At 46.1% G+C, this 20,390-nt stretch overlaps 1 protein-coding gene across 1 annotated transcript in view; it reads right to left on the reverse strand.

The window, feature by feature from the left end:
• Nucleotides 1-765: 765 nt before the first annotated feature.
• Nucleotides 766-20,390, reverse strand: part of SPOCD1 (SPOC domain containing 1) — a 28,009-nt gene continuing 8,384 nt past the window's right edge. The window contains 13 exon segments of the mRNA XM_073233563.1: nucleotides 766-1,601; nucleotides 2,516-2,702; nucleotides 2,982-3,071; nucleotides 3,630-3,765; nucleotides 4,068-4,206; nucleotides 4,433-4,628; nucleotides 6,482-6,601; nucleotides 8,132-8,248; nucleotides 8,359-8,518; nucleotides 9,307-9,433; nucleotides 9,709-9,769; nucleotides 10,391-10,570; nucleotides 11,344-11,385. Of these exon segments, the coding sequence (XP_073089664.1) occupies nucleotides 928-1,601; nucleotides 2,516-2,702; nucleotides 2,982-3,071; nucleotides 3,630-3,765; nucleotides 4,068-4,206; nucleotides 4,433-4,628; nucleotides 6,482-6,601; nucleotides 8,132-8,248; nucleotides 8,359-8,518; nucleotides 9,307-9,433; nucleotides 9,709-9,769; nucleotides 10,391-10,570; nucleotides 11,344-11,385 (2,229 nt within the window). The 3' untranslated portion in view covers nucleotides 766-927.

Genomic DNA, 20,390 nt, shown 5'->3' on the forward strand with positions numbered 1-20,390 from the left:
CATAAGTTTTCTCCTCCAAGCCAGGCCCTGCTTGTTGATGCTGAGGTAGGCAGTCAAGGAGCAGCTAGTTCCCGAGGCCTTCTCGGGAGGTACACCCACACAGAGATGCTTTACAACTGTAGCTGTTAGGAGCTCATTCCAGGCCCCAAGCAAAGCAGCACCATTCAGCCCTAAAGCCAGCCTCTAACCCCACCCTGAGTAGCTACCAGTACCAGTCTTTCTCCAGTATCAGTCTCTGGGAACTGGCAAGAGGTACAGAGAGGAGTCATCCTATATGGATCTCCCAACTTCGTCAACAGAGGACACACACACACACACACACACACACACACTCACAGACACAGACATACATAGTGAATATGGTGATACCCCTCAACTATCCAAATAAAAAATCCTGGCAACTGAATTTTAAAACCATTGTGACTTGTTCTTCTCCCCCACCCCCAACAATTTCTAGGTGTTTAAGCCCCTTCAAAAACTTCATTTCTGTCTCTCTCCCCACCCTAGTCTTTCCTTCTCTTATCACGTCTTCCTCCTAGTTCAGAATACTTGCAGAATGCTTCCAGAATCCACTACGACAACAGCTGTGCCCCAGAGCAGAGTGATGGTTCAGGACCTCAGAAAAGCAATTGGCAAGGCTGCCCCCTCTACCCGCCCACTTTACTGCATCTGTACACAAACTCACAGATGCATCCACCCCAATCTATACCCGGCCAGGCCCCAGGTCTCTCCTGACCAGCCAGCAAATGTAGTCTCAACTTTGCCAAATTCTTTATTGAACCAAAAATCAACACCAAGCAGACAGCAGAACAGGAAACTCAAACACCCGATCCTTGCCTTCCTCTGTCCCTGTCTCTCTCCCTGGAACAGCTCAGGGTTCAGCACTGGTGAGGGACTCAAAGCCTCCCTTCTGCTGGGTAATGAGGGTCAGGTCTCTTGAGGGAGGCGACACTCAGTGCCAGCTCCATCTGTAGGGCTCAAAGAAGAGTCAGGGGCTGGGCTAGGGGGCTCTGGAACTGCAGGGGGCTGGCAGAGGAGGCCAAGAATTCCAGGGGCTGCAGGGGACTGGGCAGGGGCTGTGGGAAGGAGCTGCTAGTTTGAGGACATCAGTGAAGCTTGGAGCTGGTGGCTCATGGCCACCAGGGTTTCAAGATGCTGGAGCAGGGCTTGGTGGGGACAGGAAGCCCTGTGAAGGTGCCGGCCATGGCTGGCTGATGCTGCTGAATATGGCTGCAAGGACTGGCACCAGCCTGGTTTTGGGGGCCAACGCCCTCTCCCAGGACCCTGCCAGGTCTCAGGCTCAGGCTCTTCCCCCAGTCTCCCCCTGCCTCGGGGTTGCCCCTTCCAAGCACGGATTCCCCCTGGGGCCAAGCTGCCTTTGCCCCAGCTCTGATGCACAGCACCCCCTGAGGAAGGGGAGCCCTTCATGGCCACATCTGGCCTCTTGTTTTCTGGCTGGTAGCGCGTTATCTCTGCTTTTCTGTTGAAGGTGACCATCTTGTGAACTTTCTCCCACAAGGGGCTGCACTCTGCTTTGGCAGAAAGGCCTGCCTTGGGGAGCAGCACAGCCAGCAACAGGCTTGAGTGAGTGACTTCCAGGCCTGGGGAGAGAAGGTAGAAGAGACCAAAAGCCTGGTAGGAGAGAATGCACAACCACCAGAAGGTGCAGCAGGTCTAGAGACTGGACCCCAAGAAGAGCTTTCGAGCAGAGAGCAGATCCATGGGGTGCTGGGGAAAGTGGGATGTTTCAGAATGTTGACTCTCAGTGTGGGACAGGGCTCACCTGGCTGAGAATGGGGCACTGATGATCTAACCTCAAGACTATGGATTCAGAATCTGCCACATTGTCCCCAGCAGAGACAGCCCAGAAAGGCCAAGTACTCTGCTCAGGAATGAGTATAGCCCACCCCTTACCACCCCCACCCACTGCCTGGATGCTTTCCTGGAGCCACCTCCTGGAGGGTATCCAAGCACAAAGGCCAAGTGTAGCCCAAAAGAGCTGTGGTGAAAACCTCCTTCCTTCCTAATGATGTTTTCAGTAAGTTGTTTGTGGGTCCTGCCTCTGTCCTGCTGTACCTGCATCACATGGGGCTGTCCCATGAGATTTTATGCAGGGTGCCTAACTGGAGAGGCAGTCTAGCATAGGCGTTAGGAGCCCAGTTTCTGTAGCCATGCTGTGTATGCTGCCTGGGTGTGAAGCCTGGGTGATGCTATTGACTGGCTGTGTGACTCTGGACAAGTCACTGGCTTTCTCTCTACCTCAGTTTCTTCATCTGTGAAATGAAGAAATTAATAGTAACATGCTGATGGTCTTACTTTGAGGACTAAATGAATTAACATAAGCTTATAGAACACCATCTGACATGTTAGTAGGGAATATACAAGTATGAGATATTACCACATTTACCTGGCTGAGAGGTTTCCTCCTGAGACATGCCTACCTCCATGGAGACCTGGGCAGCTGTGTCACCAAGGGAAAGGAGGCAGGGTCTGGTGTGGGCACCGGGGCACTCACCTGGGCCTCCAAGAGGGCGCAGTCTGCTGGGCAGGGGCTGGAAGGCAGGTAGGGGCAGCAGGACCACACCCACGTGCTCCACAGCAGCCAGGCCGTGGCGCTGCTTATTGTTCAGGTAGGAGTAGAGCAGGCGGCAGTTCTGGGTGTCCCGAGTGCCATGTGGGCACAGCCTGACCACGCAGACGTCCTGCAGTTGCAGGCAGGGGAGAGCTTCAGGAGCAGTCATCCTTTGCTCCTGCCACACCCCTGGTCTCATCTAACCCTCTGAGAACCTGAGGAAGTATGTCCTCACTTTGCAGAGGAGGAAAGTGATTTGCCCAGGGCCACAGAGTAAGCCTGAAGTCACAGTGGGAACTAGACCCACATTCCCTACACAGGCCTCTGCTCCAAAGGCAAGGAGAAAGGGATCACAGGGCTGCGGGCCTGGGGCTAAGAGAAGAGGTGGGGCCTAGGGGTGGGCAGTTACCTCAGCCTTGGCTGGGGAGATGCTGGCCAGAAGGTCCCAGATGGTGCTGCAGGGGATGCAGCCTGCTGAGCGGATCACCTCAGGCAAGGCCTGGGGGCAGGTAGGATGGCCAGTCAGTCCCCAACTTCCCACCTACTTACCACATACTCACTACCAGCCACTTGGAAGCCACATCCTGCAGCAGAGGAGGAGCAGCAGTACCTCTGGAAGGTCAGTAGCTGCGGAGGAAGCCCTAGTTGCCCCTGGAGGCCTACCTCCTATCCTGGCCAATCTCCTTTAATTTCTCAGAAGCCCCTCACTCCCTCTCATATCCTCCAGCCGTCATCTAACACTTTAGCTGATCATTGGGTCACTCATCAATCACTCCTAAAACCCTCCTCTGGACCAGAGAGGCACCAGACTTCTCTCTTGAGTCCTTTTGCTTTACGCCAAGGGTCACAGGGAGTCCCTTACCCATGTGTGTGTCTGCAGGAATGGGGCTGGGGTCTCATTTGCCCCCAGATTCAGCACAGGGCCAGGCACAGGGAGGGTATCAATGACTTGTTTTAGAATGAGCAAAAGAAAGAATGACTGAATGAGTTGTGGTGTGAGAAGCTGGGTGGACTGGTCAGTGTGTGAGGGAGTCCCTCGCGAGCAGGGCAGGAGTACCGTGATGAGCCGATAGCTGTGTCCTGAGACCAGCTGGGCCTTGGCGCGGAACCGCTTGATGGAGAACATGTCCAGAGCCCCCTCCCAGAGTGGCTGGCTGGGCAGGGCCTTTGTGGGCTCAGCAGGCATCTGGAGCCTAGAGGGAGGGACAAGAGACAGGGCCAGATAAGCAGATCATCAAGACTACCCCCAGCATCCCCTTCCTTTATTTGGAGAGGGATCAGTGTCCCCAGTGTAGGGGCTGGAACAGTGGTCCAAGCATGGCCTGTGCAGGGGGAACCAGTAGGTCAGGATGATTAGTTCCATTGCACAGATGGAGAAAGTGAGACCCACATCAGAGGCAGGATTTGCCCAAGGCCATATAGGAAGAAAAGCCCATGCAATGCCTGCTGCCCCAGCAGATGGCCTCCCCCACTGATGCTGCCCGCCATCCCACACCTGTCTTGGGGCTCCGTGGGAAGCTTTCCCCCAGTTTTGGGCATCTCTGGAGAGGACACAAGGGCTGGACTTTGGGCTTTCTGGAAGACATTGTTCCCCATCCTCCTGGGGGCTTTGAAGGATGCTGGCAGCTCACAGTCTGCAAATAGCAGAGGCAGGAGCTGATACCGGTAGGCTGCTAGGCTGAAGCCAGCCCAGGACTTCAGAGCCAGAGTTTGAACTAGGTTCTTTTCAAGGTGACCTGGGCACAATCATTCCCACCCTACCACCTTCTCCCCAGACCATGAATCCCCTTTGCCGCTGAACTCCACACTCAGCTCCAGCCTGCCCACCACCCCTGTACCCTTCCTATGTTTTCCCCGGACCCATGCAAACGTGGCAGCTGGGGTCCAGGAAGCAGTGCTCCTGCTTCTCCGTGGTGTCCGCGTGCTGTTCTGTGGCATCCGCGTGCTGCTCCGTGGCATCCGCGTGCTGCTCCTTGGTGTCCGCGTGCTGCTCCTTGGTGTACTTCAACATGGTAGACAGGGCCAGTGGGCTGTAGTCTATGGACACCATGGGTCCCTGGAAGGCATGGGAGGGGAGAGAGGTGGGCTGGGAAGGCAATTGGGGAAGTCAGGAGCCCTCCATGAGTAGAGAGCCTCAGAGATGTGGTTTCATTTTTCCAAAGGATATATTATTTTATTTAAAAAGTGCTGTGAACTTGTTAAAGAAAATTTAGAAAATTAAAAAAAAATCACCCCTCATCCCACCACTCAGAGGTAATATTCTGAGTATCCCTTTATAACATTTTTTCTATGCCCAGGGTTTTAGGGGTCCTTTTACTAAAACAGCAAGGATCAGATATTCAGCCTTATTCCTATTTTGCCCGTGGATCACAGCAGAGACACTTGCCCTGCTATACAGTCCCTGTAGGCATTACCCACATGGGATGCACTGTTGTGTAAATGTCACCTCTGTTGCTAGGTGACTGGGTCCTTCCCAGGCTTTCACGATCATAAACAGTACTGAGGACATCCTTGTGTATAAAGTATTTTCTTAAACTTTCCATTACTTCCTTAGGACAATGTTCTCAGGAGCAGATGACTGAATCAGGAAGAATGAACATTTTTAAGACTCTTGATGCCTACTGCGGAATCACCTTTTCTCATCATAATAGAAACATCTTTAATCACAAAACAAACATGGCTTTAGGAGGATTTAAGAAGATTATGAAACTCTACTTTCACCTAAGAAACCACCTCCAGAGTCGTGCCAGGGCACAGGCTTCAGAGTCACACAGCCTAGCTTTAAATCTCAGCTCCCCCACTGCCAACTGAGTGACCTTGGGCAAATGGCTCCAGGTTCCTCATTCAGGAAACTGGCCTCACCTACTTCACAGATTATTGTGAGATATGAATAAGGCACTGTGGGTAAAATGGGCACATAGCTGGTGTTCAATAAAGAGCAAAGCCAGCTATTAGTGTTATCATCCCCACCCCTACTTTGCCACCCACTCTCTCTTCCTCTGTCTTGAGCTAGTTTCTTTCTAGGTCTTCCCAGCTCTTCCCTCTACATTTACATTCAATGTATTCAGTGACTATGGCTTGGGTTGGGGAGCAGCCACAGCCTCTTAGGGCTCCTCCTGCACAGGCAGCAGTTCTGGTTATCGGCCTGGTTATTGGTTAAGGAGAGGCAGATGTTTTTGTGTCCCATTCATGAACATGGCTCTAGGGGCCCACCCTATGCTCCCCCATTCAGTCACACAGCTGCTTAGACTGGGGCGAACATCTGGCCCACAGGACACCCAACCAAAACTACAGCAGCCTTCTGAGAGTGACTGAGATAAGCCACGGGGAGTGCTGACTGGCTGCAGGAGGTGAACTGAGGGATTCATTGATTCAAGGGCTGCTGAGCCACGGCGTCAGGCCGTATGCAAGATGGAGGAGCCCCAGGAAGGAAGGTGCAGGATGAACATGAGGACGCAGCAGATCCCCAGCAACAGGAGGAGACTGTGCACTGACTGTCCGGGGCTCCAGGGGGCTCCCTGCCTGAAGCATGCCTAGGCTGTTCCATGGAATGGAGTCTGTCTCTGCTCCTCAAATCCAAAAAGGCCACTGCCTCAGAATGTGGCCTTCCTATTTCCCAGCCAACGATGTGGTCGGAATGTCTGAGGCTGGGGAGAACTGCAGCAACAAGACTTACCACCACGTGCCTTGGGCCGAGGCCAAAAGGAGGACCAGCCTCTGGAAGGGGCTGACAGGCCTCATGCTTGCCTAGACGCTGGGTGGCACCAATCGTTACCCACACCCAATTCTACCATGAAGTCCATGGGCCCCACAGCAGTCAGGTGACTCGCCCAAGGCCACACGCTGGTGAGGTGAGGCATGGGACCCATGGACATGGTCATGCTCGGCCCAGGTCAGGCTCCCACTTACCACCAGATCTTCCAGTGTCTGTTCCATGTCCCGCAGGATCTCAACTTCACCCTTGTGGGTCAGTTTGGAGGCTGGGAGGCTGCATGGCTCCTTCTGTTGCTGCTCAATGATCTCCAGGCCCTGGCAGGGTGGAGCATCCCAGGCTTGGCAGGGTTATGGGGTCTCTGGCCACCTAGAGCCCAAGTGCCCACTCTCCTCCTGTGGTTCCCCTTTCATGCCAACACTTCCCTTCCTCCACACTTTTGCTTCTGCCATTACCCTCACCTAAAAAGCTCTCCCCGTCAGCCCTACATCTCCAGAAACCACTCACGTGCCCTCAAACTCAAGCCCTGCCTCCTCCAGGAAGTCTTCCTCAATTCCACCTTCTCCCACAAGTCAGTTCTGCCTCTGACGATTCTACCCCCCACCCCCACCCCCCATCCTGGGAAAAGTATGGTATGATTGAAAGTGCAGGCTCTGGAGTGCCAGCTAGGCCATCAATAAAGACCCATAAGACAGTGTGCCTTGGGCCAGTACTTTGCTGCTCCAAGCCTCAGTTTACCTGTTCTCTGGGAATTAAGCACCTTATATGAAACAGCATATGCCGAGTGCTTAGCTGGAGCCTGGCTCATAGTAAATGCTACTTGTGATACTTGTTTACCAAGGTCATCCTCTTTGAAATGTTTCCTAAAAGCCTGTCTCTCCCTTTCTGACCACCCCTGGACGGAGAGGTCCTATCCTCCCTGGCAGGGCTGGCTTCATGGGCACGGGCCTCTGTGCAGCTGTGCTTAGGAGGGCCCCATGCTTAAAGCCGTCATCTTCAAATTGTGAAGAGGTGTTGAACAAGGGCCCCACAGTTTATTTGATACTGGCTCCTGCAAATTATGTTCCTGCTCCCTGGTCCCCCAGGGTACCTGGACAGAAGATCAGCCTACGGTGGAAAGATTCACCTGGTGGATTCTAGTTATTAATTCTAATCAGCCTAGTTCTTCGAGAACTGGGGTCTTAGCACCCCACCCCAACTGGCCTATTCCACAGATCAGTCCTCCCTCTCTCACTGGGCCTTCAGCAAACTGCACAGCATTCCACAGAGCTGGCTTAATGCCCACAGCTTCCCTGCTCCTGAGCAGTTCCCAGGCAGGGAGAGACCCAGGGACACAGAGTTATGGGGATGTAACTGTGAGGTTTGGACGTTGTGGGGTCCCTCACCCATCCTGGGCCCTAGGAAGACTTCCAGCCTTTTCTGGAGCTTCTGAGGCTGGGATGGAAAGAGGCACACCCCAAGGAGTCTGCCCCCTGTGCCTGGTGGGTGACAGTCCTGGACTCCAGACCGTGAACCATCATCCCCAGTACCCCACACCAAGCCCCAGCCCAGCTCCATAGGAAAGCAAATGGAAGATGACACCTCTCAGGGATGTCATCTCGCTGCTGAGTCCCCCATTTGTAGTCCCTCTCATTTCTGCCTCTTTTCCCATTTTTGTATGTGGGAAGAATCTCTCTTCCTGGCTGTCTACTCTGTTTCCTCTGGTCTGTTTCTGTCTCATGCCCCCCATGTCCCACTGTCTCCCCCTCACTCTGCTATCTGTCTGTCTCTCTCTCCCTGCTCCATCCTCAGGCCACCCCCTCCCCACCACATCCTGTCCTCTCTCTTGACTTGACCCAACTGCTCACCCTTTTCTCCTCCTGGTCCCGCCAGCAGGCCAGCTCTTTGGGGGCCAGCTGGATTGAGCTCATCCTCACCAGGCCATGGGGGGTGACCTCTCCATGAACCACTTTGAGAAACAGGTCCTGCAGAGACAGGGGCTGGGGCTGCACCACCCTGCTCTGAGAGTCCCACCCCCCATTCTGCCAGGGCTCTGCACCTGGGAGGGTCTGGTGCGGCCCCAAGTCTTGCTCACCGGGTTCCTGGGGTCCCGCAGGTTGAAGAGCAGACTGCGGTACTTGGTCTTGTAGCGGCAACTGGTGGCTTGTGTCAGGTCAAAGAGGGCTGCCTCGATGCCTGCAGCAATGCCCTCTACCACCTCCTCACTCAGCGCCAGGTCTGGGAACTCCTGAAGGCTGCAAAGGGCAAGGGCAGGGCCACAGTCCTGAGCTCGTGAGGTTATCCTGGCTCTCAGCCGAAGTAGGAGAGTATGCATGGGGGGCAGAGTCTGGGCCAATGCCAGTTCCTGTTCTGGGCATTTCCCTACATCAATTTCACCCCCAACTCTGTGAGAAAGAAGTAACTGTCATTATCCATTTATGGATGGGCTGGCTAAGGCTTCAAGAAGCTCAGGGTCTTGCCCAAAGCCTCACTATTAGTGGCAAAGCAAGATCTGACTGCTCAGCGCATGCTGTCCCTGGCCAGTGGAAATGGGGTATGTATGGAGTGGAGGAAGGCTGGGGTGAGGGTAAGGCATCAGTCACGGCAGGGGAGAGCACCCTGGCCCTGCATGTAACCAAGTCTGCCACTGACTCGCTGTGGCCTTTGCAAAGTCCTACGCTCTCTGGGCCTTGGTCTGACCATTAGTAAATGAGAGCTCTGGGCTTAGATCTCTTGAGATGCTCCCAGCACAGAGTCTCATTCTGTCTGAAAGCATTTGCCATGGGTGACATCCACGAGGAGTGGAGCGGACACCAAGAGCTGTGGCGGCTTAGTGGGAAAGTACAACCTTGAAGCCAGAGAGACCCAGGTTCAAATTTCAGCTCTTCATGGGCACACTGTGTGGGCAAATGACCTCACAGCTACAAAACAGAGTCAAGTCATACACACAGAAGTCCTTAGAACAGGGCATGGCCCTGGGAGGCGGTGGCATGCACCCATCAGGATGTCACAGATGTCGGGAAAGTGGGGAGCAAGGTCTTACCGGCTCCACAGCATCTCCTGCATGGCATGGACCACAGTGCCCCGTACCCTGATATCCACGGGTAGCTTCTCCTCTTGGGGCTGAAGCTGTGCTGTGGGGAAAGAGGCTCCCAGGCTTCCAGGGGAGGCTCAGGGTCAAGAGAAGGAGGCAACTCAATGCTGGGGGACTGAGGCAGTAAAGGGAGGGCTCCCTCCCTCAGGGACCTAAGATGTCCAGGATGTCTATCTGGGAGCCAAGCCCAGGCAGCCCGCAGCCCCCGGCCCTTTGGGAAAGGACTCCAAGCTGAATGGGAGGGAGGAAGGGAGGAGAGAAGGGGCCTAACAGGGCCTGAGGCCAGGAGCTGGGTATAAGCCCCTCTGGTCCCAGCAGCTGCTGCGAAGGACGCCCTCTGTGGCCCCTCACCTGACGACTCTGGCCCCTCCTGCTCACCAGGCTTCTCCTCTTCTGCCCCAGCTGGGCAGCACTGTGGGAGAGGGGGAGAAACTGAGGCACAGCCCCAGGGTGACACTGCTTCCCTCGGTCACCTCCCCGCTCCCACGTCCCCCCTAACCCATGCTCCAGCGAGGGAGGCAGGGGAGAGGGCAGAAGGACTCAACCCTGGACACTCAGCACAAGCCTCCTTAACTAGAACCCCCTCCTGCAAAAGAAAGAGGATGTGGAGATAGTGCGGTCCCTGAGGAGAAGGGACCGACTCCTCAGAGGGTGCAAGGGGTCCGAGAGGCGGCAGGGACCCATGCTGTCCCTCCTGAGGGAGGTGGCCAGGGGGACTTTGGGACAGCAGGACATGCTGGTTGGCGAGGAACAAAGGTCAGCAACTGCTTCTCCTCTGAACACACTGAAGGCCCAGCCCCTCCCTCGCTCCAGTCAAGCTCCTGAACTTGCGAGTGCAGGAGAAAGAGCATGCAGACCCCCAGGCTAGCCAGGAGGGTGGGGGTCTCACCCCGCCTCTGGCTATTATGTTCTGTGCAGCCAGGGCAAGTCTCACCATCTCTCAAGGCTGCAGTGACACCTCTGTGAAACAGGCATAAAGTTGCCTCTCAGCAGGATTGAGTAACATTGCCTTTGTAAAGAACCTGTTCTGTACCTGGCAGCCAGTGGGACCCTGGACCATGGGCCTTCTCTTCCTTCTGGGCCTCTGGGCAGGTGAGGCTAAGCTGACTTCCATCATGTTCTTCAGAACCTCCAGCTTTGGAAGCTGGAGCCCCCTTGCCTGGCCATGGCTGATTGCTCCCAGGAGATGAATCACTGCGCCGGAACCAAGCTCCTGGGGGAGAAGAGCACTTCAGAACCAAACCGCGTAGGCCCTTCAACGTGCTCAGCACCTGTTAATGATTTAACATCACCTTCTCTCACTGGACTGTAAGCTCCATGAGGACTGGGAACATGTATGTCTTGGTCCCCACTATATCCCCAATGGCTAGAAAAGACCTGGCACAAAGTAGGGTTCAATAAATGTTTGCTGACTTCCTGGTCTCTATCTCAGGAGAGGAGCCTGTTTTCATTCCCATCTCCTCATCTTTCCCTCTCACCCCCAGCCCTTCACGACCATTTCAAGATGCAGAGTAGTTTTTAGTCTTCTAATGAGCTATGAGACCTAGCCTGCTCCCCTTTTTGCTTTGGATGTCAGGAAGCTCAGTGTTAACTTTGAGCCTAGCAGTTGTACGTTTCCAGGATTGGTAAAGGGTGAAGGATTGTTTTAACAAGCTCTCCCCTTCTCTCTCCCCTATCCTAGCTTTCTTTAGGCTTTTATCCCATTTTAAGTATGCTGTGATTCTTTTAATTTATTGCAAACCAAGAGGAATTGTTGTAAAGCAGATGGGTCTGAAAACTAATCCTTGAATGAGTTATCATAAAATGGTCAGGCTCCACCTCGGGAAAATGATAGTCTGAGGTTCAGCACCATAGGCTATGGGAATACAATGCAACAGAGGAGGGGAGGCCAGGGGGCTGAGACTGCTTCTACTGTAAGAACCCCTCCCATCCCCCAGCCCTGAGGAGAGGGAGCAAGAAGAGCAGTAATAAAAAGTAAAAACCTACATAACACACTTGTTTCACTCCATGGGACATTTTCATTTCCTCCTTGGAGAGAAAGCAGAAGCAGATATTAGAATTCAGAGGACCCAGTGACCTCACCTCAGGGAATTCACAAGAAGATGTTCACACAAAGGTGAAAGAAGCAAAGCATGTTCAGTGTTCACTGGGTTCGCAGTTATAACAAAAAAATGGAGTGCAGTCCAATGACCGCCAAAAGGGAATGGTTAATAAACGGTGATACATCGTACTATGGATTATAGGTGGCCATTAAGAAGAGTAAGTCATAATAAAACCGCTATTCATCCAGGGCTTATAAAGTAACTGGACCTGGACAAAGCACATCATACATGATCTTATTAAGGTCTCGAACACCATAAGGTATGTACTGTTTCTACGCCCATTTTAAAGATGAGGACACTGAGGCGCAGAGAGGATCTGAAAAGTCCCATAGCTACTAAGTGGCAGAGCTGGAATTAGAACCTACTTCTGTCTGACTTGAAAGCCCAGGCACTTAACTGCCAGGCTATGTGGAGAGTACTGACTGGTGTGGAAAGATTTCATGGAAAGATGTCAAGGTGTATTATTTGGAGAAAAAGAAAAAATAGGAATAGTTACGGGCAGTATCTGTTACATAAGCCCATTTATGTAAATATATATTTATAGATACATAATGGAGGTTATCTGTAGGGAATTAAATTCCAGGGGGACTTCCATTTTCTAGTAGACACTTGGGAATTTGTGTTACTCAAAATGAGCATGTATTTCTTTTATAATCAGAGACATATTTTTTAGATTAGAAAACAAGTTAAGAACAATGTGTGTAGTGCACTACTATCTGTGTTAAAAAGAAAATAATTCTGAAATTTGTATTTGCTTGAACCTGTATAAAATATCTCTGGAAGAATCCACAAGAGGCTGCCAGCAGGAAAGGAGCTGGAAGATGAGAAGACTTTTCACTTTTTTTTTTTTTTTTTTAACCATGGGAATGAATCAGCCTTTCAAAAAAGTAAATTGAGACAGAGGGGGAGGAAAAGAAAACAGGGGACATCTGGGAAAGAAAGCAGAGAAGATATTAAGAATATCTTCACAGTTGAAAACCTTTTGGCTGGCCCTTGTCTCAGGGGTCTGTACACCAGCGTTATGAAGCTCCGCAATGACAGACAGCAGAAGCAGACCAGCAAAGACTTTAGAGAATGGGTTTACCAGGCCAGATTACAGATTATGCACGTATAATATGGTTAAATAAATAAAAGGAGTCAAACATATGCAGGAAAGGCACGAAAAAAATTTTTATAAAATGACCAAGCAGATTTGGTTGGGAACCAAGCACAACTTCTGGAAATGAAAAATATAATGATGATAATAATTAAAATTAACTCAATATGTGGGTTTGATAGCATTATTAGACACAGCTGAAATGTCAGAGAACTAGAAGGTAAATTTAAAATTATTCCAGAATAGTCACAGCACAGAGACTGTGAAACACAGTCAGAGACACAAGGAGTGAAAAGGACTCATTAATCTAAAGTTCCAGGGGGGAGGAGAGAGAATTGGGCAGAAGACGTATTTGAGGATATATGGCTATGAACTTTCCTGAATTGATAAAAGACAATCATTCCCAGATTCAAAAAGCTCAAATTTGAATTTCAAACAGGATAAGTAAAAGTAAATCCACACCTAGACACATCATAGTAAAACTGTTCAATACCATGATAAGGAGATCTTAAAAGCATCAAGAGAAAAAATAACAGCTAACACTTTAGAGCACTAAAAATGCCACCACTCTTCTGAATGCTTTATATGTTAGTTCATTTAATCCTCACCACAACCCTATGAGCTAGGTAGACCCAGTACTATTATTATCCCTGTTTTACAGAAGAGGAAACTGAAGCACATAAATGCACAGAGAGGTTAGTCAACTTGCCCAGTGTCACACAGCTAGTAATCCAAAGACCTGGAATTTCAATCCAGGGAGTGTGAGTCCAGGGGCCACACCTTTAAGCACCATGCTATGATGTCTCTTAACAAAAGACATTTTACCTACAAAGGAATGGCAATTAGACTAACATCTAACTTCTCAGTAGTAACAGGGGAAGGCAAAACACAGTAGAGTAATATTTTCAATGTGCTTAAGGAAAATAGCTGTCAGTTGTGGACCCAGACAAACTATTTTTTGAGAATGAGGGTAAAATAACATACAGAGAAAACCAAGTGAGTTACTGTTTTTCTTGATAATTAAATTTCTCTCAACAAACAAAATGTTAAAGAATGAACTTGAGGCAGAAGGAAGGAAAAATTATCCCAGATAGAAAAGCTGAGATGCAAGGAGGAATTCTGAGCAAAGAAAACGACAAATATGTTGTTAAATCTAAACAAACATTGAGAGTATGAGACAGCAACAGTATGTAAATTATGGGATTAAAAAATAAGATAGGACCAATTTAAGGGATAACAGCACATAAATTGGGAAGGCACAGGCTTGGAATTAAAGCATTCCGAGAACCTAATATCATTTCAGAGGAAGATAAAAGTAGTAGCTACCTTTATTTAGGTATTTGTGTTAAAATTTCTAAAATAGCCACCAAAAGAATATGAACAGGGGATAGAAATTTTCCAAACTACTAGAGGGATAAAAAGGAATACGAAAAAAATCTTCAATCTAAAAGGAGACAATAAAAGGCGGGAAAAGTATAGAAAATGCAGGATATGTGAAAAGCACAAACTAAGACAGTAGAAATAGATTCGAATAAATCAGTAACTAAAACAAATGTAAATGGAGTAATACTTCAGGTAAATACAAAAACTATCAGACCTTTAACAAAAGGAAATACAGTTATATTTTATAAGAAAATCCAATTCTAAAATACAATAGTGCAAAAAGAGTGAGAGAAAAAATGGAATAATGTGTGAATGGGCAAATACCAACCAAAGTAAAGTTTTGTAACCATGTTTATGTCAGGTAAAACAGACTTTAAGACAAAAAAAACTAGAGGTAAAGACCTCACTGCCTAATGATAAGCAGCTTCACCAGACAGTTATAACAGCTCTAAATTTATAAGCAGCTAATAGCATAATCTCAAGAAACATAAAGCAAAACTACAAGAAAATAGACAAATCCACCATTACATCAAGACATTTTAATGTATCTCTAACTAATGATAAAGCTGGCTGGTAAAACAGGAAGGATAAAAACGATTCAATGAGAACAGTTAGCAAGCTTAATCTGTGTACATGCAGAGCATTACTCTTAACAATAGTACTTACTTTTTTCAGATATACATGTAACATAGATGAAAATTAAGCACAGCGTGGGCCATAAAGCAAATCTCAACAAATATCAGAAGATTAGTATTGTTTAGACCAGTACTGCCCAGAAGAAATATAAACATGAGCCAGATGTTCAAGTTTTTAGAGGCCACATTTTAAAGAGGTAAAAAGAAACAAATAGAATTCATTTTCTATTTTTTAACTTGACCTATCCAAAATATCCCCATTTCTTGTAATTATTTCATGTATTCTTTATCTTATTTATGTAATCACTATAAAATTATTAGTGAGATTTTTACATTTTTTTGTGCTAAGTCTTTGAAATCCAGTGTGTATTTTACACTTACAGTAAGTACATCTTAATTTGGACTAGCCACATTTCAAATGCTCAATAGACAGTGGAGGTTAGTGGCTACCACGTCAGACAACTCAGATAAAGATCACATTCTCAGCTCACAGTATGATTAAATTGGAAAACAATAACAGTAAAAAGAAAATGAAAGAAGCTCGTATGAATGGAAATTAAGAAACTTCTAAATAACACATAGGTCAAAGAAAAGTTGTTACAAAAATGTATGAAATACTGAGAATCGAATGATAATAAGACTATAATTAAAGTCTGTGGATGTACCTAACATCCTAATTAGAGGTTCCTTTATAGCTTGAAACCACCTCATTAAAAAAAGGAAAAAAGAGAGCAAATCAATGAAATCAAGATCATGCTTAAGATACTGTAAAATAGAATAAACTGAAAGAAATGATGGTGAAAACAAGCATACAATGGAGAAGATGAACAAAACCACAAATCAGTTCTTTGAAGACTCATAAAACTGACAGTTTTACAAAAATTCATTACAGCAAAGAGGGAAGGTACAGCTAAACAATATTTGGAATGAGTACTCACGAATGCACAGATATTAAAAAGGTCAGAAGCTATTGTGAAATGCCTTATGCCGGCATGCCAATAAATTTGAAAACTTAGATTCGATGGATACATTTCTAGAAAAATATAACTTACTAAAACTGACTCAAGGAAAATAAGAAAACAAAATAAATCTATAACCATAGAATAAACTGAATCAGTAGGGAAGGAAACATCTTCCCTAAAGACAACACCAGTCCAGACTTTTATTTTTTAACCAGCCATCCTACCAAAATGTTCAAAGAAAAAATATTCTAGTCATATACAAATTATCATATTGCAACAAACAGAAACAGAGAAAAATCCTTTGCAGTTCATTCTGTGAGGCTAGCAAAACCTGGACATCAAAACCTCACAAGGATAGAATGAGAATAAATCAGCCCAGTTAGCTCATCAACAGAAATACAAAAATGCCAAGCCAAGTATTATCAAAATGAACTCATAAAATATAAAAAAGATAAAACATGATCAAGTCCAGTTTATTGTAGAAATGCAAGAGTGACTTAACTAAAGAAAATGGAACTCATAAAATTTGCTACATTAATAAATTAGAGGATAAAATCACATTATCTCAAAAACTGCAGAAAATGTATTTGACAAAATCTACTGTCCCTTCAGAATAATGAGCAAACCAGGAATAGAAGGGAGCCTCCTTAACTTGGTAAAGAGCATCTGTAGAGAAACATACCAAACACACTCATGGTCAAATGATGATCACATTCCCTGTAAAGTTCAGAACAAGACAAGGGGTCCTACTATCATCACTTCTATTCAACATCACATGAAAGGTCTTAGCTAGCACAGTAGGTAAAGGGAGTGGGGGAGATGTAAGAAGTGGAAAGGAAATAAAACTGTCATTAGTTGCAGATTATATGATTATATACATAGAAAACAAACAAAATCCTGGTAGATAAATTATATGAATTAATAAAGGAGTTCAGCAAGATTTAAGTAAAGTTAATTGCATTTTTATACACCAGCGACAGTTAGAAACTGACATTTTTAAGTTGCCATTTTATAACAGCATCAAAAAATATATTGTAATACAATCAGACATTATGTGCCTTTGGAAGGAGAGACCACAATACCACCTATAAAGTAGGTGGACCAAAAACTTTGAATCCAAATCTAATCAAAGCTCCAGATTCAACCATCAGTTCACAGGAACTAAGACAGAGGAACAGGTTTCATTATACCATGGGATGCAGCAAGCTACAGGGCAAGCAACACAGTTTCTGGCAAAACTACATTTCTCTTGCAAAATTAGATTTCAAGAGAAACAAGATATGGAGAGAGATCAGATTAAAAAACTTAAAAGGCATATCAACAAATTACAGTGTATGAATTTTATTTAGATCCCGACTTCAAAAAGACAAAGTATAAAAATAAACCATTTTTATGAGAACTATTGGAAATTTGGATATTGAATGAATATTGAATGAATATCTGGTTGAATATAATAAGGTATTATTATAAACTTTTAGGCAAAATAATGCATTGTTGCTAGGGTTGAGTGATAAGTACAAGAGATTTCATGCCAGTGGCCAGCAATTTTTTTCCGTAAAGAGCCAGAGAGAAAATATTTGAGACTTGCTGGCTAGAAGGTCTCTATTGCAACCATTCAACTCTGTCACTTATAGCATGAAATCAGCTATAGATAATAAGTAAACAAACAGTTGTGCCTGTGTTCCAATAAAACTTCAATTACTAAACCAGGCAAAGTGGCAGATGCATGGGCCATAACTTGCCAATTCCTGCTTACAATTCAGTCTACTTTTACATATATTTGAAATTTTCCCTAACAAAAAGCTATATGTAGATATAGAATTAATATTTAGGGATAAATGTAAAAATGCAAGATTTTTTACAGAGAAAATATTTTTTGAAAGACAATAAAGATATCAAAATAAATGGAGGAATATACTATGTTCATGGATTGGAAGACTCAGTATTGTAAAGATGTTAGTTCTCAAAATGATTTATTTCCACATATATTTTGATACATTTTCAATCAAAATCCCAATAGGTTTTTATGTGTGTGGAAATTGACAAGCTGATTATAATACTTATGTGAAAGAGCAAAAGAATGTAAAGATCCTCCTGAAAACAACTAAATTGGGGGACTTGTCTTGCCAGATATCAAGAATTATTAAGAAGCTACTATAATTAATACTGTATAATATTAGCAAAGGGAAAGTCATTTGAACAAGATTAGTAAAGGGAGACCAGAAACCCATCGCACATACATGAAGACTTGATTTATGGCAAGGCAGTAATGCATGTAAGTGGAGAAGGATAGAATTTTCAGTAAATGGTGCTGGAACAATTGGGTATCCATATTACATACCCCATTCACAAAAATCAATTCCAGGCAGATTATAGACCTAAGTGTGAAAAGCAAAACAATACCACGTGTAAGAACATCTTCATGACCTGAAACAGGAAAAAAAAACCCAAAATATAAATGAAATAATGTATAAATTAGGATACATTAAAACTTATTATTTCTCCAGCAGTTCCACCTCTTTTTAATTCCACTTCATGTCCATTTCAGAACATAGACACAAAAGAATTGAAGCAGGGTCTTGAACAGGCATTTATACACCAATGTTCACACAGCATTATTTACATAGCTAAAAGGTGGAAACAACCCAAATGTCCATCAACAGATGAATGGATAAAGAAAATGTGGTAAAGGCATATATGGAATGTTAGTCAGCCTTAAGGAATGAAATTCTGATACATGCTACAACATGAACCTTGAAAACATTAAGCTAAGTATAATAAAACAGTCATAAAAAGACAAATATTATACAATGTAAGGTACCAAGAATAGTCAAATTCATAAAGACAGAAAGTAGAATAGTGCTTAACAGGGGTTGGAGAAGGGAGGAATGGGGGGTTATTGTTTAATGGGTACAGAAATTGGGGAGATGAAAAAATTCTGGACAGTGATGTGACGATGGCTGCACAACAATGTGAATTACTTAGTGCCATTGAACTGTACACTTAAACATGGTTGAAATGATAAATTTTATGTTATGTATATTTTACTATGATAAATTTTTTAGTAATTAAGAATTTCTGCTCATCATCAGGTACCATTAGCAGAGCAAAATATGAACCATATTTTGTGAGAATATATTTGCAAAACATGTAACTAACAAAAGAATAGTATCTAGAATATATAAAGAATTCTTACAGATCACTTAGCAAAAATTAAACAATCAAAACCTTTTTTTGGCAGACTTGACGGGAATGGCCAAAACACATGCAAATAGTCTCCTTAGTAACAGGCAAATGAAAAATAAAACAACATTGAGACATCACAGCATAGTCCCACTTTGGTAAAAATTCAAATCTGACAAAAATCAAGTGTTAGAGAACATGTGGAGCTACTGGAATGTACACACTGCTGGTGGGAGTGTAAACTGCGCCAACCAATTTAGAAAACATCTGGTACCATTTAGGTAAAGTTGAAGATAGGTATACCCTATAACCTGGTAATTCCACTCCCAGAAATATTCCAGAGAGACACTCCTGCCCATATGCACCAAGAAACATACAAAACTGTTTATAATAGCAGCACTATACATAATAGCAAAAAAACTGCAAATAACCCAAATGTCCACATGGAGCCAATAAATAAATTGTGGCATATTCACAGAATGGGGTACTTGATGCTAACACTTAAGCACTATCTTGGGAAAGTTACCGAATCTCTCCGTGCCTCAGTCTTCTCACCAGTAACATGGGGATAATACCCAGATCGACCTCATTGTGTTGAAAGAACATTAGTGTCATTCAAGGCTCTTAGAACAGTGCCTGGAACACAGCGAGCTTGCTCTGTAAACACTGATGTTAGGATTTCTTGGCTCCTACCCTGGAGAGATCAACTGCCTCCTGAATCTTGACCATACTTCTGTCTCCCCATCTCCATTCAAGCAGTGATGTCCCTGTTGATCTCTTCCACCGCACTCCTCCCTCTTGACCCCACCAACCTACTGCCCCAGTCCTGTAATGCTCCAAGCTGCCTCCTGACTCTGAACCTCTGCCTCCTTCCTGGTAGGCCCTTCCTACCTTCTCTGCCTGATGAACCTACTGGCCTTTGCCCAGGCCCAGCTCAGACAGCCCCCTCCTCTGCCCTACCGTATCCCAGGGATGATTTGGTTGCCCTCTGGGTATCCAGGGTCTGCTGGGCCTCAGTCTATATCTCGACTCTCTGGTTACTTGTTTGAGCCTCCCTGTCTTTCAAACAAATTATAATAAAGCCCCATAAAAATCCAACATCTTAGCCAGGCCTTGGTAGCCTGGCTCAGAGCACAGACTCTGAAGTTGAACAGGCCTGGATTCCAATCCTGACTCCACCATTTACTTGCTGTGTGACCTTGACTGAGTCACTTAACTTCTCTGAATCCCAGTTTTCTTAATCAGTAAAGCAGGAGTATTAACAATGATTTTTAATGCTGTCATGAAGATTAAATACAAGATGATGACATATGGGAGGCTCCTGGTATACAATAAGCACTCAAGGAAAATAGCGACTCTTAGGCTGCCCATCTGCTGGGAAGACATGCTCCTCTTCACACACCTCCTGACACTTTGCAGCTGCAGAAAGGGCACCTGAGCCTGGGAGCCTGGGTGGCTCCAGAGGAGCTGTCTGACTCCCCAAATGGATGAACAGAGCAGGGGGCTTCCCCACGTACCCGGCTATCTCATCCATGGAGCAGCACCAGACCTCACTAGCCATGGTGGCACGCAGGACAGACAAGAATGGTGTTTCAACCCACCTCCCTATCCCTCCATGAGTCTCTATTTCAACCCAGAGGAATACACCAACCTCTTGTACCAGACTCCCAGC

This window comes from Manis javanica, chromosome 4 (genome assembly GCF_040802235.1).
Source record: "Manis javanica isolate MJ-LG chromosome 4, MJ_LKY, whole genome shotgun sequence".
Taxonomy (NCBI): Eukaryota; Metazoa; Chordata; class Mammalia; order Pholidota; family Manidae; genus Manis; species Manis javanica.